Source organism: Sarcophilus harrisii, chromosome 1 (assembly GCF_902635505.1).
Source record: "Sarcophilus harrisii chromosome 1, mSarHar1.11, whole genome shotgun sequence".
NCBI classification, from domain to species: domain Eukaryota; kingdom Metazoa; phylum Chordata; class Mammalia; order Dasyuromorphia; family Dasyuridae; genus Sarcophilus; species Sarcophilus harrisii.
This window is the reverse complement of record NC_045426.1, coordinates 641,884,488-641,898,183: the sequence shown is the minus strand read 5'-3', so window position 1 is coordinate 641,898,183 and position 13,696 is coordinate 641,884,488. Positions and strand designations below refer to the sequence as shown.

General features: G+C 47.6%; 3 protein-coding genes across 3 annotated transcripts in view; 1 reads left to right on the top strand and 2 right to left on the bottom strand.

The window, feature by feature from the left end:
• Positions 1 to 7,398: 7,398 nt before the first annotated feature.
• On the top strand, positions 7,399 to 12,084 carry LOC100926976 (leucine-rich repeat-containing protein 14). Its single transcript, XM_003760546.4, has 3 exons — positions 7,399 to 8,025; positions 9,885 to 10,502; positions 11,038 to 12,084. The coding sequence occupies exons 1-3, from the start codon at positions 7,742 to 7,744 to the stop codon at positions 11,603 to 11,605; spliced, it is 1,470 nt and encodes a 489-aa protein (XP_003760594.1). The 5' UTR covers positions 7,399 to 7,741; the 3' UTR covers positions 11,606 to 12,084.
• The window catches only part of LRRC24 (leucine rich repeat containing 24), a 31,992-nt gene continuing 26,368 nt past the window's right edge, over positions 8,073 to 13,696 (bottom strand). Inside the window, exon 6 of the mRNA XM_031947352.1 lies at positions 8,073 to 8,320. The gene's annotated coding sequence lies outside the window, so the exon portion shown is untranslated. The remainder of the gene's footprint in view (positions 8,321 to 13,696) is intronic.
• On the bottom strand, positions 11,850 to 13,637 carry LOC100930492 (the record flags this gene model as incomplete). Its single annotated transcript, XM_023496671.2, has 1 exon — positions 11,850 to 13,637. A coding segment is annotated over one exon (1,347 nt), but the record flags the coding sequence as incomplete, so codon positions are not given.

Genomic DNA, 13,696 nt, shown 5'->3' with positions numbered 1-13,696 from the left:
CATTTCTCTAAAATGGGTTCATGAACTTTTTAAAAAAATGTTTAAAATTTAAAATTTATTTTCCTTTGTAATCCCTTGTATTTTTAATTCCTAAAAACATGCCAACATCTTGGAACAGGTCCAGAGATTTCACCAGATTTAACAAAGGGTGGGCTAAGAACCCCTGCACAGAAATGAGATGGGTGTAGACTACATAATCCCTCAGGTTCCTTTAAACTTTAAATGTTATTTAGACCCTTCAGTCTAGGAGGCAGCCCTGGCTGTACAGGTGAGGCTGCTCTAGGACTAGAACCAGGGTCCTGTAGTTCATTCCTATGAATGAGATCTTCAGACACAACTATTTCTCTGTTGAGATTAAAAATATTGGTGCTGCAATAATAAACTTCTCAGAGGGAGGAAAATTACAGAATCTCATGAGTTGGTGATAACTTGAGCCATCTAGTCATAACTCTTATCTTAGAATATAACACCCTAAGTCAACATCCAGCCTTCATGTTCATAAGCAGCCCCATTCCACTTTTGTATCACTTAGTATTCCAGTCCAAAGGGGCTAACTTTGTGTGCATCTTTTAGTAGTTTCTCATGCTAACTTTTGGGATCAACCAGAATGAGTCAGATAAATACGCCTTCTACACGGCCCTCCAAATACCTGAAGAGAGCTATTGTGTTCTGAGTCAATCACATGGCTTGGGTCGAGCTGTCGTTCACTATTATTCCCTTCAGGTTTAGCACTTTGTCTTTCTAGAATATATAACATGATACACGAGATGCAGTCTTGGAGCAGAATGCAGGACTAGCCCTCGTTATAGACAGCATGCCTCTTAGTCAAAGTCAAGATAGCATTTTATTATTTTTTTAGTGCCCGAGTGCCCTGATAATTCACTGAATTCACAGGCCACCGAAACCTAGATGTTGTCAGATGAACTGCTCTCTACTCTGCCTTCTCATCCCAAGTATTTTCAAAATTCGATATTGAACTTAGATGTAGGACTCTGCATTTATGCCTATTGAATTTAATCTTAGAATGAATTCGTCTATAAACATAATTTGGGATCTTGTCTATCACCCATTAATGTGTAATCCAGCTTTATGTCATTTTCAGACAATTACCATGTCCATGGTGGGCTGATCTGGAGGCCCACTCTCATTCTAGGGAATTTCCCTAGCCCACCCTGATTTCTGCTGTTCAACCTACTCAACACCCATGATCTATAGTACAAGGTTCTACATACAGATGGTTGTACCCTTGATCTTGCTGTCTTATAAATTCATTTTCATGATCCAGAACTCTGAAATTCCTCTATTTAATCATCTGCCTTTCCCCTGTTTTTCATTTATCAAATCTTTTCTTCATCCTCACCATGATCTACAATCTTTCCATTCTTTGGTATTTTTTCAAGCCATCACTTCCGTTGGGGAGCCATTCCAATTTATACACTGCCCTCTACTTTCAAATTAGCTCCTTCGTTTTATCACTGTTCATCCCTTGCTAAATTACCCCAGAGCTGGATTACTTCCAATCCCCCTGCCCCTCTCTTAAATGTTCCTGAATGGACTTAGAGGAAGTCATATCCATACTGTCTGAGTCTGCTGTAAATATAATCTCAGTTGGGCTCTTTCTGGAACAAAGCATTTTTTTTTTGGGGGGGGAGCTCCTTATCTCCACAACAATTTCATCCAATCTTTTAGTCTTAAGCTTCCTACATCAGCCTCTCCCCCTGTCCTCCCAGATGAGGTTCTTGCCTCTGAATTTACTTAAAAAAAGAAAACAGTTGGCTGAGATCTTCTCTGCCTCCTCACCCACTTGACAATACCCCATTGTTCCTTTTTTTTTTTTGAAGTGATCTCAAAGCCAACCCTTCTAACCTCATCCCCTCCTGTCTTCTCCATAAGATTACTCCGATTATCATCCTCCTATAGTCTTAAATAGCTCCTTAGGTTCTGGTTCCTTATAGATCCCTAAAAACATGCCCAAGTCTACTCTAGTCTTTAAAAAAAAAAAAAAAAAACTTTAAAAGCTATACATATTAGAAATTTGTGACATCATACACAATCTTTTTCTGTTGTTCACATATAGAAATGATTGTGTTGGTATTAAGTTCATACAGCAGTATATATATTGGGGTTAAGTGACTTGCCCAGGGTCCCACAGCTAGGAAGTGTTAAGTGTCTGAGGCTGGATTTGAACTCAGGTCCTCCTAACTTCAGGACTCTATCCACCTAGTTGCCCCTGAAAAAAAAAATATTTTTAAGAAAACATTTGTCCTACACTACCAGATGTCTCCACTTTTCTTTTGCTCTTCATAATCCTTTGAAATACGGCATCTGATCTGAAACTGCTGTCTTCCAAGTTGCCAGTAATCCTTCAGTTGCCCGATTAATGCTCTCCCCAACCTTGCTGAAGCATTTGACTTGACTGACCATCTCTTCCTCAGTCCTCTTTGTCTTTGGGTTTTCATGACATTAGCTCTCCTGGTTCTCCTGGATCTTTCTCAACATCTTTTGCTGGGTCATTATTCATATCATGTCCTGCTCTCCCGGGCCCTCTTCTTTTCTTGGTGACTTCCATCAGCTCTCACAATTCAGTTATCTCTATATAAATGACTCATAGGATAATAACCAGTTCTACTTTTCCTCTCAAGCTCCAGTCTAGCAGCATCCACTGTCTTTTGGACATGTCCAAAACAGAACGCATATATTTTCTCCAAACCCCCCCTTCCTTTGAACTTCCTGTTTCTATTGAGAGGACTGCCATCCTTCTAGTCATGCAGCTTTTAAACCTTATCCTTGATTCTTACCCCTCATATCTGTTCAGTTACCAAATCTTGTCAATAGCCCAATGCAGGTCCCTTCTCCCCTCACCACCTAGTATGAGTCTCCTCATCTTGTATCTGAACTTTTGAAATAGCCTCCTGATCAGTCTCTTGTCTTTCTCCATTCTACTGTACTTCATCTTCCACAAAACTGCCGAAGTGATTTTCCTGAAGCGCAGATCCTACCATGTCCCCCCCTTATTATACCTCATTCCTTTGTACAAACTTTGTGGTCCAGCCATACGGCTGCTCTTCACACATGACACAACCTCTCTATCTTTGTATTGCTTGTCCCCCCATTCCTGGAATGCTATTCTTTTCCCCTCTCTGCCAAAGGGAATCTGTGGTTCCCTTTTAAACTTGGAGTGCACAGTCTGTGCAAGTAGTTGGTGTGCATAGAATGCAGAATGATAGTAAGACAACATGAGAAACACTAGGGCAACTCATGGCCCTGCAGGACCCCAACATTCATTCTCTTGGGCCCATTTTTAGACAATCAATGATAAAATACTTTTTAATTCCATTATCTGCTTGGAAGAACTTCCTTCTTCCTAAAGGAATAAGAATATAAACTCTTTTATACCACATTTAAAATCAACACCTGGTTGTATCGCACCCTTTCTGTGTGTTTGGACCAGGGGGAAATCAATTAACCAGGATTTCTTAACTCTTATAACATCTGTGTAAACAAGTTTGTCCTCATTAGAATGCAAGTTGAGGGCAAGGAGTTTCAAATTTATCTTTGTATTCTTAGTGCCCAGCACAGTACCTGATGTGCAGCAGATGCTTAATGCTTCTTGATTGAAGAATACCTACCTATTGTTCACTCTATGATTTCCAATGGGATAGCCTCATTTTGTGGGTTCATCTATACATTTCTTTGGACAGACACTGCAGATGGACATAAGCTGGACACAGAATTCAAGAGGAGGGGTTACTCTTGATTGTTCTACCTCTCAACCTTTTGAGTCATTAGGGACTGTCCGGTTTCCATGAAGTATCCAGAATGTCCACAGCCATGGTTGATGTTACTGCAGCTGCTGACTGGCTGTCAGAGGCCAGCTTGTGGAGGTGAGCAAGGTCCTGAACCAGAGATGAGGACTGGAAAGTGAGGAGGAAAGAGGATTTTAAGCCTTAAAACTTCTCAGTGCAGATTACTTTAGTCCTTGATCCCGACTTGGCATCCCAGAACCACCCCTTACTCCTCTCTCCCCCATCCTCACACACACGTACACAAAAGTACATTTTTTCTATTCTCTGCTTGATCTGCTGGCCCTGCTGCTTCCAGAATTCTCTGACCACACTCAAACACCTGAGGGTATGAGAAGGAAGTTTGGGGAGAAATAGCTGGAGTGAGTAGGTCTTGTGTAGGAGAGACTAACCTTTTCGCTTTCATCATATTCAATAAACTATGTGATTACTGTATGTGAAGGGTCAGAGCCGGTGAAAATGTGGGGTCGTGACCATAAGGAAGTCATTGCGATGTTCCGGATTTCATGTCCATGTTTTTGAGCAATATTCCCTATCAGTTAAATTTAGATTCAATCTGGCCACTGCAATGGTGTTAGGTGATGAGCCTGTGTTTTCACGATGAGTACCCTCTGGTGGTCAGAGAGGATACTGTAAGCTTTTTGGAGGTTATAATCAAGCATGAGGCAGAGAATAACTGAGGTAGCTCCTGAGGCCCAATTTAAACACACAACTATATGCTATTATTGAAGTAGATTGTGGTCCCTTTAAGAAACTATTTCCTTTTGATCTGTGATCCCTTTCAGATTCTTCCTGAGTTCCTAGAACTCCCTAGACAAGTTCCGGGATGCCAGAACCTTTGATTCAATTAGAAATCCTGATCAAAAAGCACCCCTTTGAGGTGTTGTTAATTCCAATAGGAGATCCGGACTGAAGATTGATGAGTCTAAGCCCAGGAATCCGGGCACCCACCTAGTCTGACCCTTATTACTCCCACCAAGATACCCAATATAACAGCTTCCTTCAACTAAGGTCTTTGCAGATGGACCTAGGTAGCTCACTCAGCTGCCAGGGCCTTCTGTCTACTGAGAAAGCATTCTTTTTTTTTTTTTCTTTTAAATAACTTTTTTATTGACAGAACCCATTCCAGGGTAAATTTTTTACAACATTATCCCTTGCACTGACTTCTGTTCCAATTTTTCCCCTCCCTCCCTTCACCCCCTCCCCCAGATGGCAAGCAGTCCTATACATGTTAACTATGTCACAGTATATCCTAGATACAATATACATGCGCAGAACCGAACAGTTCTCTTGTTGCACAGGGAGAATTGGATTCAGAAAGTAAAAATAACCTGGGAAGCAAAACCAAAATGCAAACAGTTTACACTCATTTCCCAGTATTCTTTCTTTGGGTGTAGCTGCTTCTGTCCATCCTTGATCAATTGAAACTGAGTTAGATCTTGTCTTTGTCGAAGAAATCCACTTCCATCAGAATACATCCTCATATAGTATCGTTGAAGTGTAAATGATCTCCTGGTTCTGCTCATTTCACTTAGCATCAGTTCATGTAAGTCTCTCCAAGCCTCTCTGTATTCATCCTGCTGGTCATTTCTTACAGAACAGTAATATTCCATAATATTCATATACCACAATTTACCCAACCATTCTCCAACTGATGGGCATCTATTCATTTTCCAGTTTCTAGCCGCTACAAACAGGGCTGCCACAAACATTTTGGCACATGCAGGTCCCTTTCCTTTCTTTAAGATCTCTTTGGGGTATAAGCCCAGTAGTAGCACTGCTGGATCAGAGGGTATGCACAGTTTGATAACTTTTTGGGCATAATTCCAGATTGCGGAGAAAGCATTCTCAGTGCAAAACTCCATTTTCCAATAGATCTGTCACTACAGAAGTCAGTCTTTTGGTAAACTGATTTCTATCCAACAATAAACTTTCATTTTACAACTAATAATTTGGGAATGAGTGAATTCTTTCACTCCTAAAACCTGCAGCCGATTTAAAAGAGATTCTTAACAACTCTCTTGTTGTTACTAACCTCTTGAACACCAGGAATTGAGACCATTCAAATGGTATCATCATCTTGTAGGTTTACCAGAGTCAGCTCACAAGACAACTTGGACTGGTGCCACTATTGATATGATATTGATTGCCCTTTTAAATTTTATTCTATTCCTTAAGAAGCAGCTTTCTAGAAATTTTCTAGTCATTTCATCCCACCAAGTGTTAGTGATAGTTCTAACTTAATTTGCTCAAATTTAGTTCCTTGTATTGAGATATCTAGCTTAGCCTCTATAACTCACACTTTCTGTATTTGAATCTATAGATAACTGATGGAATGAAAGAAAAGTGATAGGGTGAAAATCAGGAAAAGAAACAGAGGTTTCCTTTCTATAAATTTGACTGAGAAAGGATTGATTTAGCTTTGAGGGGGGGGGGGGGGGCTCCAAAACTCTCTCTCTGACTTTGGGAATGAGCCATGAGGTAAAGCACTTGAAGCTCCTTGAAGGAGACATTCTCCTCCAACCCTGCCTCAGTGAGAGACCACCCCAGAGAATCAGAGAAAGTGGTTTATTCAGGTGAGGCTGGTTGAGTCCTGAGATAAATTCCAACCCTGATCAGCTGAAGATCTTCTATTCAATTCAGCTCAAGCTGTACCAGCCCCATCCAGAGCACCCGCCAGCTTGTAGCCAAGGCTTATAAAAAGAGCCAACCTTAAACCCTCTGCAGAGGAGCTAAAATGCCAGTGAAACTCTCTTTCTCCCTGGCACAGCAAACTGTCCGCTGGAACACTCTTCCAGAGCTCCCGCTTTTTATCCTCACCTGTTTCCCTAACGAGCCGGGATTGCTCCACTAAGGAATTCAGCCTCTCTATTCTTGCATAGCTTCCCAATGCCAATAATAAACCTCTTTTATCAGTCTAGGTTTTCGGTTTGTAAATCTGCCCCGCCAGAGGGGCGTCCCCTAAACCCCCTCCCCACGCGCCTGATCCCAAGCGGGTGCAGGGGAGCCAAACCCCTCCATTGGGTTCCCCGAACCTGCCACCAGACCTCGCCCTTTACCTCCCTGACCCCCGGGGGCCCTAATCCCATTAGGTTCCCTGACCACCATCTAGGCCTCATCATATTTTGGCTCCTGACCAAAGGGAGCCCCCAGAGCTGAACTTCGCCAGCTTGAGGGAACGGCGGAGAAAAATAACGGAGTTTCTAAAAGGAGGATCATGTCCTGGCTGTAGGGAAGGAGCCAGTGATCCGGGAGAGGGAAGGTCAATAAAGTGAGGAAAAGCAGGGGCCGAAAGTGGCCTAAATGCGATACTTGGGCTGGCTTTGCTAGACAGAAGGAAGGGTCTCTCTCTGGGGCACTGCATGTCCGTCACACGCGCCCAAGACAAGGGACGGTAGCCTCGGACAGGCGCAAGACCGCACAGGAACCAGGGCAGGCGGCTTGCAGCCAGGAAACGCAACAGGGAAACAAGGAACTTTGAGGGACAGCTCCTTGGCCAACCACGAAGGGCGGCGCAACAAAGGGGCACCTGACAGCCAATCGTCAGGCAGCTCTCAACCCCGACTTGTCTCCACCCAATGGAATGTCAAAACGCCATCATCCAGTGCGCTCGTCGCCCGCCTAGATTCCCGGGTCGTGTTTTTGGCCGTTGGCTGTTGATTACTTCCACTAAGAGGATGAGAGCGGGGTCGAGAGGCAGGGTTTGAGGGGCGGCCCCAATAAGGGGCTGGGGCGGGCCTCCCTTGTCAGCTACCCGGCCGCCTTTCCCCAGCTTTGGCCTCCGGACCTAAGCCTGCGCATAGCCCCTTTTCGTTCACGCCTGCGCTGATAGGAAGGGGGGCGGGGGGTTGGGCGTGGTGTGGGAGGCGCGCCTGCGTAGACGGAATCCCTTCCGCAGAGCTGCGCCTGCGCGGAAGTGGCGGGTTGTATCCGCAAAAATGAAGTCGCTGCTGGCCCTGTGCGCTGTGCAGGTGACCCGGTACGAGACGCTGGCGTGCCGGGCTCTGGCCTCCCTGCCTCGGGAACTGTACCCGGCCCTATTCCGGGCCGCCTTCATGAACGGCCGAACGCTGGTGCTGCAAGCGCTGGTGCAGACGTGGCCCTTCCCGTGCCTCAGCTTCCGGCAGCTGCTCCCGCAGCCCCAGCAGATGGGCTGGCCTGAGAAGCCCCGCAAGGAGAGCGTCCAAGCCGTGATCTTGGCGCTGCTCGCGGCGCCGCGCAGGTAAGCCAGGCTGGGGCAGCTCCCCGGCGTGGGGAAAGGAGACGTTCTTCCCTGCCAGGCGCTGCGCGAAGCGCCCTGTAAGTTCCTCTGTGGTAGAGATACTCACGCCGGGAAGCCTGCTTTCCAGGGTCCGGAAAAAGCAGGTCAGGGGGCGCTGTCCGGAACACACCCACGGGCAGTTGGGGTTGTGTCTTGCCCAGGGTCACACATTGGAACTCGGGTTCTTCCGATTCGTTGTGCCACCCAGCTGCTCTCTCACAGAATAGATTTAATAAATAATCCTTGAAAGAACCACCTAGAGGGGCAAAACAGGAATTACGTGTTACTGACGTCACGTGCTAGCCCCTGGAGCCTTCCGGTTCAGACTCTGAAGGGTCAGGGGGTAGTTTTGCCAGTGGCTGCCCAAAGGGGTGCTCACTTTGGCCTTTGGTTTGAAAGCTTCAAGCCTCTAATAAGCTGCCATACATGGGGTAACTGAGGTATCTGCGCAAATTATCTAAAGGCTTGTCGTTCCTGAGGCATACACTTACCCTTCTATCCGTGCTTTCCCAGCAGGGAATCTAGCAGCAGGTAAGGGTCTCACCAACATTCCTTTCTCATGGGGATGAAAGGAGGAAAGGGAAAGGGAGCCTGACTTGGAACTGCCAAATTAGGGACTGAACCAGGGCAGAACCCTAAGTCTTCCTCAAGGGCATCTTATTGTCCAGCTTCTTAAACTTTGGTTGGTGACCCCCATATGGGGTCTCATAACTGAATATGGGAGTTGTGAAATTAAGATTTATCAGTAAATGCTTTATTTGATACCTGTTTTATATATCTTTCTACCTGGGGTCACATAAAAACTTCTGGGGCTGTGAGTGGGATAAGTTTTAAGAAGTTCTGATCTTTTTATTTACTTGTGGAGGTCTTCTAATTGGAGAGGAAAGTAGGGAGATCTTTTCTTCCACTATATAATAGTTGGCATTTATATGGAGCTTTGAGGTTTGAAAAGCACTTTACATGTTAACTCCTTGGATCTTATTCTGTAAAGTAGGTGTTTATCCCCATTTTTACAGATGAGAAACTCAGGCAGATAGAAGTTGACTCAAACAGGGTCACCCACCTTAAGTGTCAGAAGCTTCTCAAAATTCAGGTCTTCCTGATTCCAAGTTTTGTGATTTATTCTTTGTATCACCTATCTCTAAATCCTTGATGTCTGGGCTCAAAAGTCTATGAATCAATTCACTTCACCAAAGACATATCAGTCCAACCATAACTTACATAATAACGTGAAGGATTAATTTTTAGATGACAGCCTAGAAGCAAGGTCCAGTTAGGTTGTAAGAGTACATGGAAGCTTGGGTAGTAGTGGTTATGGAGGAAGTGATCAAGATTTTGTGGAGATAGACATGGTTAGGACCTGGCAACTAATTAAACCTGAGGAATTATATAACTGGAGATCACTGACAAGAGGTTTATTGGTATTCATGCTGTCTTGAGGATTACTGAGGTGTGGCTACCTCCTTTATTTGGTTAGTTTGTCTTTACTTCTAAAGGTTTTCACATACCTCCTTCTCCCTTTTCAGGGATCTGGCTATCAAATGAAGGATGGAGAAAACTTTAAGGAAAGGAAGGGGTTAGATCTAGAATCCTGAAAGCAACAAAAAAGGCAGGCAAGATGTGACTGACCAGGGATCTACACGCCTAGACAGTAGTGGGAAAGTTTTAAGTACTGGGAGCAGGACCTTGAGCTAGTTAGCTATTTGAGGAAAAGGGCTAGTTAGGTAGGCCTGCAGCCTCAAAGTCCTGATCTTCCTCTGGGACATCTACCAGCCCAATTTTCTGTCTAGGTCATGGTCTCAGCCTTTCTCTCCTTGCAGGAAGCCCCATCTTCGAGTGTTGGACATGACTGGTTTTCTGGATGCCAGCTGTGGACAGGACCCTACGACCATGAGCATGTGGGCTCGCTCAGTGGCGGTTGCAAGGACTTGTCTCAGTGCCCAGACTCAGGCCAGGGCAGCTCAACGTTTAGCCAAACGCCGCAAACTGGAGCCTCAAGTACCTGTTGCTAGTCCTGTGGAAGTGCACACTGACCTGCTAGTGAACCGAACTTCTTACAGTGTCCTGAAGGAGGCTCTCCTGACCAGCACTTGTGGCCCCCTTCGCCTTCGCTGCAGGGACCTTTGGGCTGAGGAGCTGTCAGGTCCTAGTACTGTAGCTCTTTTGGAGTTGCTGGATCCGGTGTGCCTGCGCCAGATAGACCTACGGTTCAACAACTTGGGACTTTCAGGCCTGTGTATGGTCGTGCCCCACATGGCCAAGTTCACCCACTTGTTGAGCCTGAAGTTACAATACAGTAATGTGGATGTGCGGCGGCTCACCACTGAAGCCGAGGGCAGCTTCCAACACTTTGTTTCTGCAGTTGGACAATTGAAATGCCTCAAGGAACTCAACATGGGTTCCTCTCGACTCTCAGGCCGCCTTCATCAGCTCCTTAGGTGAGTGGACCTAGATTCCCCCAAACAATAGGTTTTTTTTAATCAACTATGGGAGAGGGAGAGGCACATAAGAGGCCCATGAGTAGAGTTGCAATTTGATGTTTACTGTATTGTTTATGATTTACTTGACATTTCCCGTAAGGGCTTGGAGTACCCCAAATAGAAGTTTTGGTGTTTGGGGAAGAGAGGAAAATGATTAAGACAGTAAGGGAAATAAATCCCCTGGATGTACAGCTTGGGAAGGAAAATTGGGTATGGACAAAATGGCCTAAGGGCTGGGTGGTCAGCACAGCAGGAAGAGTTAAAATCATTATGAGGAATGCTAGAATGGCATGCCTTTTCCCTCCTAAAGCTATATTTTCCTAGGACCAGTGCCTGGCCAGGGAGCTGGCAAAGTAGAGGGTCTTAGAGGTCATGGTCAGGGTAAGAGTATAAAAGAATTTTAACCTGGCGCAGCCATGGGGGCCTGTGTATCTTGGCTTCTTGTTGAAGAACTCTTTATTAAAATGACCAGTGCCTATATATTTCTCTGCAGCGGCCTACAGGGCCCTCTGGAAAGCCTGGAACTTCCCTTCTGTGCCCTTCTTTCTGGGGACTTGAGTTACTTGGCCCAGAGCCCCCATGCCACCCATCTCAAGAAGCTGGATCTCAGTGGCAACAAACTGTCTGGTGACCTCCTGGGCCCCTTTCAGAAACTACTGAGGGAAGCCTCAGCTTCCCTGCTGTGTCTGGATGTTACAGAGTGCCAGCTTATGGATGTCCATCTTGTTAGTACCTTGCCCACTCTATGTTCCTGTACCCACCTCCGCTACATTGGTCTCTATGGTAACCCTATTTCTAGTGCTGGACTGAAAACCTTGCTCCAACACTTACAGGCCTTGCCTGAGCTTCAGCTGGTGGTACACCCAGTCCCTGTGGATTGCTATAAGGACCTGCCCTGGCCACCGTCTTCAGCCAGTCTCTTAGAGGGTACTGTGGATGAAGAGAAGCTTGCCAGTGTGCAGGCTGAGCTGCAGCAGTTGATAGACACCATACAGCGCCGTGATGTGCTATGGACCATGGACATCTATGGCCACAACAGTTTTGACTATTTCAGCCTGTAGAGAGTGTATGTGTGAATGTGTGTATGTGTGTGTGTGTGTGTGTGTGTGTGTGTAGAGAGGAGAGGAGTGCAGGGAGATCAAGAGGCAGTATTTCCTCTGCTTTGCTATTGGTGTAAGATTATCCTAAGGTGGCAAGTAAAAAAGTGCCTCTTGCTCTGAGTTTTGGCAGAACCAGAATGGGCTACCTACTCAGTATGTGCTCCTAGATGGGTTGTGTTTCAAGGGTTATATTTTTCTACACCCCTGTCCATGATGACATGGACATGACAGAATTGTTTTTCTAGGCCCTGAAGTTCAACTTTCAAGGGGAGGAGGTCCCTTTTCCTGGGGGAAGAGGGGGTATTTGTCATTCTAGGACCCATGAGTCATTGTGCAAAACCTGAACTTTTTGGTCATGACCCCATCAGTCCACCCCATCACCTATCACAGACAATCACAGACCACAACACGAAGAAAAATAAAGGCAATACCAATGTAAAGGTGTCCTCCATTACAAATAGTCCCCAAGAACCCAACCAACCTCCCCCTGTTCGGCATTTCCTCAGCCCTGATCCCGCTTCCCCTCTTCCCACTCCAACTTGGTGCTTTTTGAGGGATGGGGGTAACAACTGATTTCTCTACTGTTTGGTGGGCCCATACCCTGAGAGCTAAGGACATAGAGGAAGGGGGTACCTCCCAGACTCCCTCATAGGAGCCAGGTATCTGAGTGGCGGGTACAGTAGCAGGCCTGGAGTAATAAGGCATGTAGTTCCTTATAGGCCTGCTCCCGCCAGTGAGGCAGCAGGATCTGGTTATTGAAGATTCTCAGATTGGGAGTCCCCCGGCACAAGAGAGTGTAGAGGCAAGCCCAGCGGCTCTGCAGGGCCAGGCGAGTACGGCAGTTGAGGATGATGCCCCGGACTGTCTTCTTCACACGAAGGGCTTTAAGGGCTGGCAGGTCAAGGTGGCGGAAGACTAGGCCCCGGCTCTGGGACACATCTAGAGTTTCCAGGGATCGGGACTCGAGCGCATAGGATACACCCAGGTCCTTGACTGGCACGAGTACGTGCAGGACCAGGGTCTTGAGATTGGGCAGGGCCTTGGTCAGTTCCTGCATGGTGTCTGGACACACCCCCTTAAAGCTCCAGAAGTATTTGAGCTCCAGGGTATGGAGCTGCTGGAAGCGCGTCAGCAGCGCCACTGATCGGGCCGACCAATCAAAAGGGAGCTTGGCCCGGCTAAGGCGAGGTGCCCGGATCAGCAGCCTCTCCAGCAGCATCTGGAAGTTGTGGATCTGATCCAGCTTGGTGAGGCTCACCTGGGTCATGCTGCACGTGCCCGGGGGGTAGAAGTCAGGCGGCTCCAGGTGCGTCAGGGTCCAGTTGAGCTCCAGGTCCCGCAGATCCCCGCAGTGGACACCCTCCAGGAAGCCAGAGAGGAAGTCGGCCCAGCGGGCCCCCTGGTCAGCCAGATCGAAGCTGGCTCGGAGTCGCAGCAGGCTGGCTCCGCGGGCCATGAGGTGGTAGGCATACTGGTGCACCCAGTCCTTCCAGCGCTCAAACTCTCGCGCCGACACCAAAACCACCTCGAGGCCCGATTGGAAGGCGCCCAGCCGCATGAAGTCGGCCGTGCGCCACAGGCGGGGCGTGCGCATCAGCTGGCTCCAGGCGAGGCACACCTCAGCCGCCGTGCACTTCTCCGCCTCCGTCAGGAAGGAGAAGATGTGCAGCTGGCAGTCCACCGGCAGGAGGCCGAACGGGAAGACGCTACGCCTGCTGGCCCGGCCTTCCTCCCGGCCGGGGACTCCCCGAACGCAGCCTCGCCGCCGCCGTTTCTGGGGCATCGCTCCAGCCGAAGCTTCCCGCGGCTCGGCGGGGTCCTGAGATGGGGCATGGCGGGAGTGAGGGAGTGCCGAGAGCCCAGTCCAACGGCCCGTGGCCCGCTGAGGCCCCGCCCCGAGATCCGCCCTGACACCGCCCTTCCCCCTCCCGAGGCCTGGGCTCGTCGCTCCACCTCCAGCACAGCCTACCTCTGAGGATGTGGATCCCACCCCTCAGCCCAAGACCCGCCTCACCATGGGAACACCGCAGCCGGCCCCTCCCTCCGGCCGGC

Bases quoted from the DNA above. Each gene is read 5' to 3' on its own strand.
- LOC100926976 (XM_003760546.4), top strand. From the start codon at position 7,742: ATGAAGTCGCTGCTGGCCCTGTGCGCTGTGCAGGTGACCCGGTACGAG. The intron at 8,026-9,884 runs GTAAGCCAGGCT...CTCTCCTTGCAG, and splicing joins CTGCTCGCGGCGCCGCGCAG to GAAGCCCCATCTTCGAGTGT. The intron at 10,503-11,037 runs GTGAGTGGACCT...ATTTCTCTGCAG, and splicing joins CGCCTTCATCAGCTCCTTAG to CGGCCTACAGGGCCCTCTGG.